Genomic DNA, 14,603 nt, shown 5'->3' on the forward strand with positions numbered 1-14,603 from the left:
CAAAGAGGTGTTTCCGACCGTTAGTATAATGGCTTTGGAGCAGAGAGTGTAAAAATGTTCAGCACTCAGTGTGGGGGCAAAAAGCATTGGCTCGCCGACCCACCTGACTGTCCTGGAGGAGGAATACCTCCGGGGCCTCTGGGTAATCTAACAAAGATGGAGAGCACCGCTGCCTTATTCCCAAAACAGGGCTCCAAAGCTATGGGTTTAGGTACAGACTGTGAAAGAAAAGAGAAACGGTTACACAAATTATACAGGGGGGTCCAGAGAACACTAGAGAAAATGATCAGCATAGCAAAATGAGTGAATTTTAATCGAATATTTTACACTACCATTCAAAAGTTTGGGGTCAGTAGGATTTTGATGTTTTTGAGCCTCTTATGCTCATTTACAGTAATACTGTGTTATATTACTACAATTTAAAATAACTTCTATTTCAATATATTTGAATATGTAACTTATTCATGTAATATCAAAGCTGAATTTACTCCAGTGTCACATAATCCTTCAGAAATCACTAATATGCTGATCCGCTGCTCAAGAAACATTTATATTATCAATGTTGAAAACTGTTGTGCTGCTTAATATTTCGGAAAACTACGATACATGGTTTAGAAATTGTTTTCATGAATAGAAAGTTTTAGGTATTTTTTTTTTTTTCAATTAACCTTTAACTTATTACTTTGATAGTATATTATACCAGCGCACTGGAAGGACAGCTGTATTCCAAGATGCTGCACTTCAAAGAATCCCATGCTACGCGCACAAAAACCATTGGATTTTTTGGTAAGTATTTTTAATGCATGTGTGGAGCAGGGCTGAAAGCACATGACCTTCTGTTTTTGAACACGCGCACAAATCATATTCCAGCTTTGACCCATTTCACACTCTGATTTTGCCCTCAGTCCCAAGACTTACATAAACTCTTTTTTACACACACTTGCTATTTTTCCTCAATGTGTGCTGTGTGTGTATGTGTGGTATTAGTGCATAAGCATCAAAAAAGACTGTACAATGGCTGAGTGTTTGCGTGCTTACTGCAGCTCTCCAGCCCCTAATTCACACATTCCCCCACTGTACAGCGCGCTTGCATATTCATCCCTCCTTCTCTTCATATATTCTTCTCTTTAAACCACGTCTTATCCTACCGAGGCCAATTCACCCCATCAAATCCTCTCTATCTCTATCCTCCTCACACTTTCCCCACTGTCACTTCAGAGTGGGGGGGGGGGGGGCATTTATCTTTCCCTCCATACACACCTATGCCTCCAGCACACAAAAAGAAGAAACTCCTAGTTAAATTCAATTACAGCCTTTGAGAGCATCGGCATTAGTATGGAGGGGCGTACTGCTCTATGTATGCATTTATATATTTATATATATGTATCCATTACGTTTCGGCTCAGGTGATTATCTGAGGCAACCAGACTGAGCAAGCAGAAGACAGGTTCTGTTTAATTAACTCTTATAATTAAAGAAAACGAATGACTGGGAGTGTGTGAGTGAGCGAGTGAGAAAGCAGACCTATACTGAATATGTCGACGGCCACTGAATGCTCTGATGTCCACTGAGCCTCCTGTGTGAATCACTCTGTTTACTTTACCTTCACACCCTCTGGGGTCCTTCTATGAGGTTTGAGAGAAATAACTGGATTCATAGCTTTTTGCTATCAAGAATGGCTGGAATGTAATTACTTTTAAGAACATACTGTAGGAAAGAGGTACATCTAAATTGGATCGTCACTTTAGGGCTGTCATTAGAGTGTTGGGACAACGAGCAAAACAAAATGATTACAAACCAACAATTGCTGAAATCAAATATAGCCACAATACTATGTAGTGTAGTTATCGGTTGCAAATCTCATAGTGGGGTCAACAGGCCTTGAAGCTGAAGGAAACCGAATTCAACAAAGCTCTGTCAAAACTAGACGCTGGAAGAGTGATGGTTTAAAGTTGCTGAGCACCACAGAATGTCAGAAACAAAGAGGGTTAGTCTGAGACTTGATACATAGAAGTTCTGTTCTAAAACCGAGTGAGCTGCCTGACAAGACGGCACTGCATTATTATATACCTCATTTCAGCCAAGTTATCAGGTAGTACTGTATCACATGTATCCTCCACAGATAAAGCAATTGTAGAATTCATTTTGGAGAACTCTGTGATTTGAGGGAAACATATTTTATTTACCACTTTAAAATCAATAGACTTGTTTCATTTATAGGGTTGGGTAAAACATAGATTTTCCAATTAATCACAGTCTTTATTTCAACTATCTAGATATCAATTCTTAAAACACCATGATCGATCTTTTACTCAATTCCTATTTTCAGAAAATTATTAGTGCGTTCTGCACCAATTTTTCAGCATAGTATCCCCCCCACAGAGCTGCTTCTGCAGAATCTTCAGCATTGCGGAAAAAGAAAATTAAATTTGACTTGAGTTGTGAATGTGAGTTTGAAATCCATACTTAATGTAATGCAATAAAAGAACTATGTATCACAGACTGAAAACAAATTTACAAAGCAACCAGTGTAGCCCCAGTAAACCCAGGGTTTTGGAATATGCAGAGTGAAACATCTGTCTACAAATACTCAGAATTCATTGTTAACACCGGGAAAAGTAGAAGCAGTGGAATCATCTACACTGCTTGCATGTGTGACAATTTCATGTGAGATGACTAAAAAAATCGTTAGTCACGTTATAGCGAAGCAAATGCATTATTCCCATTGAAATCAGTGGATGTGCAGGGTATTTGACGCACCATAAACTCTAGTGTGTAGGTGCCACACTCACTGTTTCTCTCACACATTGAAAAGGACAAACAATTGAGTCTTGCATACCATGTAGAGTTGATGCACTACATGTAAATGATATTCCTTTCTTGTCAAAATGACTGCGTTAGTTCAGAATTATTAAATCTTTAAAACTAAGCAGAAAGTAGTGGGTGGGCACAGGTGGCAATACATATGCATGTGTCTTTACAAAAAGCTGTCATTTTATGAAGAAAATCAGATTCCATATCATTCATATATTTCTACCGAGTCTAGTGCGTATGCTAAGAAATGTACCAGCCAATGGCGGTTCTAATGCCAAAGGGTGCACAGAGCGTTGCAGCTTCTGAAACACTTCCCTGTATAATTTACAACGTTAGCAGAGACAGAATTTTAAAGCAAAGCAAACTGGATAATTATAACTGGAATATCAAATCAAGAGTTTGTGAATCCTAACCAAAGTGGGAAGTATGTATTGGTAAATGTATCGCTATCCATTTAATCAAAAACTGGTTATTTGCTATTCTGCACGGTTCATTTATTTTTGGTGCTTATTTGAGCATTAAATCATTAGCTTAGCAACATGTTCTAATGAGAAACAAATAATAAGAATCAAGTTTCTTGTGTGCGTCACATTAGGAGAACATGAGTGTCCCGTCCTAAGAGAGTTGCTGCCTATTGCAGAGGTTCGGATGAATTTTTATTGGGTTGCTGACTGTTTTAGAAGGCAGTCGCAGACAGAGATGCAGCTCACTAGGATTTGGAACAGAGTTAGTGACTCAACATTAACATATGCAGTAACTGCACGCTCTCTTAATGCCGCTCTGATGTCACCACACGAAAGGTCACGCTAACCTTCACATTTCCACCAATCAGGTCTGGCGGCTCCTCATCCGTCTCCAAGGCGACGTTGATGGTGGCGAATGGTCGGCTGGCCATCTGCTGCATTTCCCGCAGGAGTTGCTGAGAAAGAGAAGAGGAGTTTCATCCAACAGTGTTACATTCACACACAATCATGCACACGGCTCTGCGTGCTGTTAAAGCCGGGATTAATAGTAAGGTTGAAACAGCCTAGCTTGAAAGAGATGCAGGCTGTAAAAGAGAGAAGACCAGACTGAAACGAGCTTATGAGAACACAAACACATAAAAGGACCATCTAAGAGGAAGTCAAACGAGAGGAACTGTATATCTGCACAGCTGTCAGAAACTGAGAGGAAGCACACAGAGAACAGATCACACACCAGTTAAGCAGAAATGATGCCACTCTTTGCTTATATCTTAGGAAAAGAAGGACACAAACACATAAATTGGCACAAATTTTCTAATAAAGGAGGGAAAAAAAATCTAAAAGGTTACATGCAGGTATGGAACATTTGATAAATGTCGATATTCAAATTTCAAGAGCTGTTTTTATTTTCAGATATGTCTGTCAACATTATGGGGAGAAAAATAAATAAATGTACAAATACTAGGGTTCATGTAAGAAACATAGGAAACAGAAACCAGTTATATTTTTGTTTTCTTTTTCTTCTTTTCAGTGAATGGAAATTATCGAGGGATGCATGGCAGACCAAACTGATGTGTGTATATATATATATATATATATATATATATATATATATATATATATATATATATATATATATATATATATATATATATATATGTGTGTGTGTGTATGTGTGTGTGTGTATATGTATATGTATATACGTGTGTGTGTGTGTGTGTGTGAGTGTGAGCGAGAGAGAGAGAGAGGCAGACAGAAAAAGACAGTTAGAGCGATAAGAGCACAACAAGCTTCTTCACAGCAAATCACTCGATTAGAAATCCCCACTGTCTGACTGCCATCCCTCTCTGCGGGAACCACAAGTCATTTAATCTGTGTCTGTGTTTGTTGTGTACTGTATATGTCCATCCATGTTTGTATGCTCATCCCAATACACAACAGAAAATCATATATAGTCCGAGACAGCGAGCAAGCGCTCCAGGGAACATGGCAACTGTCACACACACATACCAACATGGTCCCATTGCAGCACATCAAAGTGCAGATTTACTGATGTGTGCTTTAAACTACCGTCAGGAATATAAGGCATATCCAAAGAGACAGAGCAGAGGGGTGAAGATGGATGTGGAAGGGGGAGAAAAGAGAGATCTTTCAATCAACCTTCAGCAGAGAAGCAGTGCTGAATCAGATGGTCAGGTGTAGCCATGCTGAATACTGATCTGAGAACAGCCTGTGTGCTGAAACACAAGGACACTCTGATATCAGTCCCCACTGCGCCTCTCCCGGCTTGTCTGGATTGGGGGTATTAGAGAGATTCTGGCCTATTGTCAGCTGGTCACCCACTGGAAAACCATCGAGATCAGGTAAGACCAACTGTTTTTTCAGCAGTGGAGCCTTGAATTGTCCAAAAAATTTTCTACACATCAATAATTTAACATGCAGGCGTTAAAAATCTTATTTTTGGTTCATCGGACTCAAATCCATTTGTATATATGTATGTAAAAATGTAATGTTTACATTTGACCCTTTTTTGTCCAATTTGTATAGCATAGCCTATGTTCTTCAGTATGCACATTAGGCAGGCTGTAATAACACCCTCACAAATATACATATAAAAATAAATATAAATATATAAATATATATATAAAATACCAGAACTGAAAATAAAATCTGACTTTTTAAAATCTGATAAAAGGCATAAATGACAGATTAAATAATTATCAAAATAATCATTAGCTGCAGCCGTAATATAAATCACATCCATATGCGGTTTGAAAAACTCAAACACTTATGATGTTCGATGTGCTTCATGAGTGAAATATCACTGTGGTGAAATATCAAGAGGTTTTCTACACTCTGATGAAATGGCAGCTCTTCTCATGTCTTTTGGCATCATGCAGATGCTTAAGTCATTAATATGGCAACCCGTGTAGATTTAACGGATGGTCATCACACTGTTTGATCACACGGATCTTTAAACACTTGTAAAATGACAGTGGGGACAGTAACCCCAAACAGATTGGAATTGGAAGCACTGTGAACAAAGCCATAGATCGATGGTTGGTTGTCAAGAGAAAAGAAAAAACAAAGCAGAACCTTTCACTGGCTTGTGAGACTGCCTGGAAAATAATGGTGTTGTATCTGTGATACAGCTAATTGTCTCAGCAACAGGATGGGAAAATCCAAGAGCCACAAGTGGGAAGAGCATGGCAGATAACGAGAGGGAGCTACCCAACCAGCCAGAGATAAACCTGGGCCACTGTGAGAGATTAATGCAGGAATATAATCCCCCAAATGAGCCGTAATCCAACTGCCTAATTATTCCCACAAGCCCCCGAGACTACATATTAGTGGAATTAAAATCACTGCCTTGCAGCAGACAGAAAGAAAGAGAGAATGCAAAGGGACATGTGTCTTTAGCCACAACTCACATGCTAAACCATTCAGGCACACGCATCAGAATTTAGTTTTTCAATAATTTATAAAATACTTTTTGGGGCAGTTTTGATCTAAAATACTGCACTTGCAATTCAACACATTTTCAAAATGAATATAAGTAGCAAAGCTTCTACATAGGCTTCGGAGGTTCACATCTAGAAATTGGACCGGTTCTCATTTTGTACAGAAAAGCCATCCACCAATCTGTGATCTGTCTGTACCCTTTTGAGGGTTTTTGTACCTTTTGACCGATGAATCTCCAAGACTAATTACTGGATAAGGATTTTTAAAATCATTTTATAGAGATTACACTACCGCAAAGAGCAACACCCAGTCAATGAAATATTTCAGAGACAGACAAATATATAATCACTCAAGATTTCCATGACCTTCAGATGACTTCTATGAATTTCTTTGACTTTTCCAGCCCTGGAAATCACCATTTTAAAATTATTTGACACTCCAGGCTTTTGGTGGTCATGTGAAGCCTGATATTTGTATGCATGGCTCTGACAGCTGAATACATCCACTAGCAATTCACATTTAGGCTGTCTTAAATGACAATTTAAAAACAGATCTTGCCTCCAAAACGGAGATCTCCCCTGAATGCTAAATCACAATGACAATGACAGAATATGTGAGCATTTTCCTTTACAAAAATTGAACAAGAAAACCAAAGGCAAAAAGTATTCAGGGAAAAACGGGTTCGTTTCACAGGTCAAAGAAGTACCTAAAAAAATTCAAATGTTACAGCTCAAACTGCTAACAAAGTGGCACTACATTGGTCACATGGTTTGACTTGGTTCAAAAATGTATTTTCAAATGCAAACCCACTGTAGATTTAAGATATAGTCTAGAAAGATGAATGTATGTAGGAACGTTCAAAATCGAGACAAAGGTGGAAAAATTGACCAAAATGACCTCACAATCACTGTCTGCCTCAATTTGTGCTACTGAGGAAGGGGGGGGGGGGTTCTTTTTTTTTTTCTTTTAAACAAGTCAACAGTTCTATAAAGTCTGGCAAGATAAACCCATGCTTATTTGTTGCATCAAAGCAAAACCAATTCGTGCTCTGAGGGATATTGGAGCGATAAGATAAGGGAATATGGGAAAGCCTTGCATGAACCGTATTGACTAGAACGTTCTCGTTAACCATGGCATTTCTGTGCAGCGGATGTGGGCCAGCGCACTGAAGGAGGCAGGCTTGCCCATGTTGCTTGTCATCTTAAATCAGTCGGAAGCTGCAGCTGGTTCTTGATGGCCATGAGTAGATAAGGAACGCTTGTGCCAATGAGTCCCGCTGGTATTTTCTGAAATGCTCTGCTGTAATAACCAGTTGCCTTCAAGATGGCACAGGGATCAGTAAAAACGGGATCCATTACAGGGAAATATTCTGATGGCAGAGCAGCTCCATTTCTAGGCATCCAATTATTTCTAGGTATCTCGACTGCAACAGATTGTTAAGATTAGTTCACTCGGACTGCATGCTGAAATCAGTGTTTTTAGTGTCGAGTCATCAGTGGGTGGGAGAGTGTGTGTTTCTCTGTTGTGCGTGTCTAAAACACAAATATCTATTTTTTACTCAACTACACAACTGTTTAAGCCTGCATGTGGGTGAAAAATCAAGACTATTACTGCAGAGGGAATCTGAACTCCAATTGTGAGGAACTAAGAGCCTGATGAACTTGGCTAACGGTCCAAACACAAACACGTACAGGCCTGGGTGCGCTCCTCTACACCCGCATCCCTTCATCACACAGAAGGGGGAGGCTGATGCAAGCGTTTACTCTCAATCCTCTGAAGGAATACAGAGTGACGAGAGAAAGGAGAGAGACTGTGAAGGAATAAGAGAGAGGGAGATTGAGAGAGAGGTGGAGACCGACAGTGCTGACTGAGTGAAAATGTGGCAAAGAATGGATGGAGGCCTTCTTTTGCTCTTTTGTTTAATACCAATCTCTATCCTAATCGCTCCAGCTCCTCCTCTGCAAGGTTATTATCGCCAACTAAAACTATTTTCAAGACGAAAAACAGCACTGAAAACGGTAAGCAAGAATCAGAGCTTGTAAATAAAAAAATAAAATGTCATTGAAACTATTAATGTGCACCACAGAATCTGTATCTTCAGTCAATTAAATAACAATATCATTGCACTTTCTGATGGAAGAAAATTGGGAAATCTTCAGCCCTCATGAAATTCCCAAGTGTGTGGATTCTTACTGAAATGAGAGTAAGAAAAAATATATATATAAATGTGACCACACATTTTGCTGTTTATAGTGCACATGGATTTAAGTTTATGCATTATCAGGAGCATACTGCAAAAAATGTATATTTCAAATCCAGAGTGCAGACCATCTAACATGAGATCGGAGCAGATCCAGTTCATGATGCTGAACCATAAATGGTCCTTCAAATTATTTTGTGCATGATACAGTTCTGTATGTAATCATAGACATATAGAACAATACATGCTGCTGTTTTTAGTGAAAAGCAAAAAATAATAAAAAAACTTAAACTGACAATTTTTTATATTAACAAAATAAGATGTTAATATTTATTAAAAATAAATATTAAAATAATATAAAAAGTGGATACTGCATAGTTATAAATAGAAACTGCAGTTTTCAAGTAAAATTGAAAACAAATCAAAAATTAAGAGACAAAAAAAGAAAAAAAAAGAAAGAAAGAAAAAAGAAATTCCCCTTTGTGAATTAGCAGGTTATCACTTCTAGTGTGGTCTGCCGTAATCACGGGACATTTAATCATAAAACCCTGAGTCACATACACCCTAATTATAGACAGTTAGTCATATTCACTTCGCTCATGTTCTCAAGAAGAGATGGAACAAAATACAGTACGACTGATTGGGTAGTTTGCCCCAGAGGAGCTCTGATCATGTTATTCTTCTCTTAATCATCTCACACAGGCGAAGCGTGAAATGTGTCAAGACAAATAAAACACTAGCACAGAGGTGAACAGTCTGAGAAGGGTTTCAACTCCACAGAACTGACTGCAATAATAGCTCAATCTTGTGCTGGTGAGGAAAGTGCATCCCAACCCGAACCACAGATAAATAAAACTACAGACAACACCCAAAGGACATTGCTTTGCAGAGAACAGAGGTCTTGGGAAGGGAGATGAGGCTTTGTACAGGACAGCACAAACAACGAAGAAAGTGCAGTGTTTGCGAGGCCCTGCCATTCATTATGAAAAAGATAAAGACATTTCTCCAAGCGCCAGAGACCCCCTGCTGCCAAACAAGCTGTTTTTATGCCGGAACTGTAGTCCCTGCTCAAACCTTTCCATCGTGAGGGTCAGGATGACTTCTTCAGCATCAAAGAACACAAAGTCAACAAGGCTTTTTCAGAAATAAGACATCAGAAGAACCAGCTGGACCCAACCTGGTCTCTCCTGCAACAGTGCAACATTACATTTACCAACTGTCCCAGGATTTCAGGAGTTTTTTTTTTTTTGTCCGTGTACTGTTCCTCTGCTGAAAAAAGAAGGCATTCTGCCAAAATCTCAAAGACGTTATTAACCTCAGTTAAAATCCATCAATCTTGACCTGCTACAGATGGTCAAGGATTTGAGCTCCTTCAAAAAGCTGTCCAAAAACCCACATACAAAGAATCATTCTAAAAGAATTCTGATCAAAAGTACAATGAAAGAATAATTGATGTTGACAGAATTAATTCTGAAATGTACTTCAAAATAATACAGATGAAAATGAATTGTGCCAACATCAATTATTCTCTCATTTTGGCTGCATCTGTCACTAGAAAGACCAGCTGCAGATTATCATTATGACCACAGAGAGGACCATTAACCATCACATGCCATCCATGAATGACATTTGTCTCCAGGACAAGCAGGAGGGGTTGATCACCAAATCTCTCTCTTCACCCAGAGCTCTCTTATGAGAAACAGTTCGAGTTAATCAAGAAAAACTACCTGAATTATACTGATTTCATTACATGGTCCACTTTTATGGTGGTAGAGTTTTTTTTTGCACTAAAATTTAGTACATAACACATTTTAGTTTTCTGTTTCTCTCTCTCTCTCATTTTGAATACAACATACTTTTCCACTGAAGCATCCTTCAATAACAGACTGTTTGAAAAGGGTGCGTTTCATTGTGACACGTTCACAAAACAATTTGCACAGAAATTTTAAGATCACACTGAAATGATGACCTTTGCTAAAAATAAATATCAGCTGCTTGTTTTTCTGATACTCTTATGCAACGATATGCAGCACAGGAAGTGCTACACGAAGACAGGAACAGCATAAGCTTTTACTCTTTGCATGTGTTCTTCTGATTTTTAGCAATAATAATAATAATAATAATAATAATAATAATATCTAACCTATTTCCTATGCCTTGTTGACATGCTCACATGCCGTCAAATGTTAATGTTTCTGGTTTCTACTCCAAGGAGTCAATTTTGTAGCAAGGAAAGATTTGTTACACTGGGTTTTCATAATAAGACTGCTATAAAGTCAGATAATAAGATCAAATAATTGATTTGTCATGATATAAACATATTAACAACAAAGATGACTAACAGAACTATACATAGTTATAAAAAAACCTTGGACAGTTGGTAACAAGAATTTGTTGTCAGTGTAAAACGGACACACACAAACAGAAGACACCAGCTATCAGGCCACCTTATTATAGCACACACACACACGGACAGAGAATATCGACAGCTATTCCCACTACGACTAATTCACAAGCCACTCTCTCTGTCAGTTTAAATCACAGCCTCATCTATAAAGGTGCGAGAGGTAGTGTAAGTGTGTGTGAGGACCAGCGAAAATGACTGAAGAGAAGATCATGCTCATCACAAATCTGAAATCTAGTTCCCTTTGTGTGTGAGGAAAATAATGTGTTCAGTGTTAGGAAGAAAGTTCATTTAATTGGGTCATAAATGAGCATTAACCAATAACGAAAGAAGATTTTAAAAACGCTCCATAAGCACAAACACAAATCTAAAATATAATCCAAAGCAATCGTAAATGTGAAACATATCCAGGAGTCAGGACTAAACCTGCAGGAGCACAAGGTCTTATTTTAAAATGTGGAAAAAATAGAAAAAGAACGACATTGAATGACGCACATTCGCAAGATTAAAGAAATTAATCAGCAGTCTGTTAGCATCAGCTCATCTCGGCTGAGTGGCCCTCATTTGCATATCTAACAATTCCAGAGGATAGTCCCTGAAAACCTGATAACCCACAACTTTGATTTTTGGGTCATGATACGGTCTCTGCCTGCGAGGCTTGTGATATTTATCACTGAAAGATTTACCTGGAAACTCCAGAGGAATTCTGTGTAATAACTTGCACACACACACACACACACACACACACACACACCCAGAGTGCTTTGAGAAAAGGTCACTTCTGATTTGCAATTATAGTTTCGACTTCTAGGGACCCTCTGATGGTTTTTTTCAAATCTTTAAATGGGCCGGTGGTGTTTAAAAACAGGGCACACACATATCATTCACAATCATATTTAATACAATTTAAAATCTTATGTAAAGAAATACTGACTACAAAGTACATACAGTATAAACTAACTACCTAAAAGGAAACTAAAAATAGGTAAGCAACAATAATAGAAATCGTGCTATTACAAATGGGTAGATCTTGAAATTCTATATTCTTTAATTGCCTAAATAAATATTTGGTAACACTTTATTTAAACGACCAATTCTCACTACTGGTAGTTGCTTATTAGCATGCATATTATATTGGCTTTTTATTGGTACTTGTAAAGCACATATGCCTCATTCTGCATGATCGTATTTTTGATTCCTTAATCTGACCCTAAACCTAAATTTAACAACTATCTTATTAATAAGCAGCAGAAGAGGAGTTTGTTCAGGGAAAACTCTGTTCACTGTAGGTTACATAGTATGAAAGTGGCCTATTTCAGACTACGCAGCTTATACAAAATAAATAAATAAAAATACAATAATGATAAATAAAATAAACGAATCAAATATAAATTACACATTGTACAAATAAAATATACATGTTCAAGCTCCATAACCATTATGCCACCCCAGGCTAATAAGGCACTTGTTAAGAACAGTCCTTGAAGAATTGGATCAGAGCCATAAAAATATATCATCAGGTGCAAGTGTAGGATTGAGTGGTCTGTTTGCTGGGTTACGCTAGCCCTACATTAGCCCTCTATGTCTGGTTACCATGGAAATCACAAGTAAAATACATGCTTGAAGTTAAAAGGTTAGAAGATTGCAAAACTTTAACGTTCAAGACTGGGATAGGGAGTGATGTGCATGTACGCATATAAACACGTGTATGATTGTTGTGTGAAATAGAGGAAAAAGTATTAGCACTTTTTATTGGATGAGAGCACTTCACTAAGCCAGATGGTGAAGAGGGTCCTTTAAAGGACACTCACATTAGCCCTTATAAACACCTCTGCATGGTTTAAATTGGCCTCTTGAAACCCTTCAAAACCAAACCTCTTCCGTCTCTGCGGGGGCTGTAAAACCAAGGCTCTTATTCCAGCACTTTTTCTTCTTTTTAACAAATCTGACCACAATGTAATAAATCAGTTAATTAGCTGGTGACAAACAAATTGTTTTTAAAAGTACATTAACAGCACATTAAGTTTTACTAATTGACTAAACTGGAATTTGAAGTGTTTAAAAAACATTGGTTTATATTAGTCTATTTCAAAACCACTAGAGTAGCTTTCATTTTCAGAATTGTGTAAAACTGCTAATAGAAGGACCAAATAATTGGCCAATATTTGCCCATTCTGAGTTTATGGATCGCTACTCAACAGGGGCAGGATGCAGTACTGTAGTTGAGATGTAAAGGTGCACTAACTTACTGTAAAAAATGTTTGCATTGCACCATTAAACTTAGTAGAAAAGTAACTGTATGTACTGTAGTACTACCTAAGTATATGGAAAGCCTCTGACCAGAAGGAATGGTGAAATAGAAAAGCAGATTCAATGAAATGCATCAATAAGCTCAAATTCTACCTAAAAAAATTTCAATGCTTAAATATTAGTTGATGATATTTGGATAATTTACTTTTAGTGGCTTTTCAACATGCATCTAAGTAAAGCAGCCATTAAAAAACAAATAATGATTAAAAAAAGTGGAAAGGTCCAAAAACAGCCTAATGGATGGATCTATCCAGCCTGACTAGATGCTGATGTCACATTAATGGGATGGTTCTGAGCTGTGTAGAGCAGCAAGAGGCAAGGGAAGTCAATGAAATTCCACAGGTAACAAGGGAAATGCTACGGCACTGACCTCTCTGCGCCGTGACGCCCAGCAGCTCTGTTTTATCTTCCATACGACTGCCGCTACCAGAAGCAAGGACAGGAAACAGCTACACACACACACACACAAGACAAAAAGGGATATGGAACAAAAGAGGACAATCAGTATGTTTTTGGATGTTCTTGAAAACAACGGAAACCAAGAATTGACCACATTCCAACGAGCCATGCCAAGATCAAATCTGAAGCCCACGCGGGGCTGTTCATGTTTTATGAATTAGAGGTAGTTTCATAGCCGCAGGTGTGCTAAAGATCAGAGCGTTGGTATCCTCATGGTAACGGGGTCAAAGCTCATGAATACGCCTCTCATGTATAGAAGAACTGGGCTGTATGCGAGGAAATCATAAATGTGTATGTTCATGTTTATACCTTCTAGACTCAGGTGTGTGCAGAGCTGAAATACATTGGCTCTGGGGTCTGGGAATAGTTCACCCACACACACACACACCACCAAGGCCATGAAGAGTTGGTGCAATTTATCATGGCTGAGCTGACATAACTAATGATGAGGAACCATGGCCGACCACAGCCGCAGTTGGTATGTTACGTGTGTGTACATGCAGTGTATGAATCATATGTCTCTTCATACATGATGCATGACCACATCTGAGAGATTATCGTATTTTAATCACACTTTTGCAGTTTGGGAACCAGTAAGTAATGTAACAGCGGTAACATGGCAGAATGTGTGAGAATGTGTGTATGTGACAGAAACATGGGCTGAATTTGCTATATATGGTCTACGCCACCTGCTTCCTGAATCGATAACATATTACAGCAGGTCCTCCAGAGGTGAATTAGAGCTTAGAGCCATAATCACACCCCGAACACACTCCAACCCAGTGGGGTCCATTAATTAAAAAAAAAAACCATTTAGATTCTAATGGGTATGTGAGAATATCTGTGGCTTCAGAAGTTCAAAGATCAAAGACTTGAGAAATTCATATGCTTGCTTATAACCCAAGCAAAGTGCCTTACCTGAAGAACGTGACGAAGAACTGAACCAAATCCATGAAGTTACTGTGTTGAGAGAAAGCGATCTGAGGAGAAG

The 14,603-nt window shown here is 38.3% G+C and overlaps 1 protein-coding gene across 1 annotated transcript in view; it reads right to left on the reverse strand.

Annotated features, from left to right (window-relative positions):
* LOC113112894 (attractin-like) overlaps window positions 1-14,603 on the reverse strand; it is a 50,017-nt gene that overhangs the window by 1,857 nt on the left and 33,557 nt on the right. The window contains exons 25-28 of the mRNA XM_026278809.1: window positions 14,531-14,592; window positions 13,524-13,602; window positions 3,626-3,733; window positions 104-218 (exon numbers count right to left, since the gene is read on the reverse strand). Coding sequence (XP_026134594.1) covers window positions 104-218; window positions 3,626-3,733; window positions 13,524-13,602; window positions 14,531-14,592 — 364 coding nt within the window. The remainder of the gene's footprint in view (window positions 1-103; window positions 219-3,625; window positions 3,734-13,523; window positions 13,603-14,530; window positions 14,593-14,603) is intronic.

The sequence above is a fragment of the Carassius auratus genome, chromosome 13, assembly GCF_003368295.1.
Source record: "Carassius auratus strain Wakin chromosome 13, ASM336829v1, whole genome shotgun sequence".
NCBI classification, from domain to species: Eukaryota; Metazoa; Chordata; class Actinopteri; order Cypriniformes; family Cyprinidae; genus Carassius; species Carassius auratus.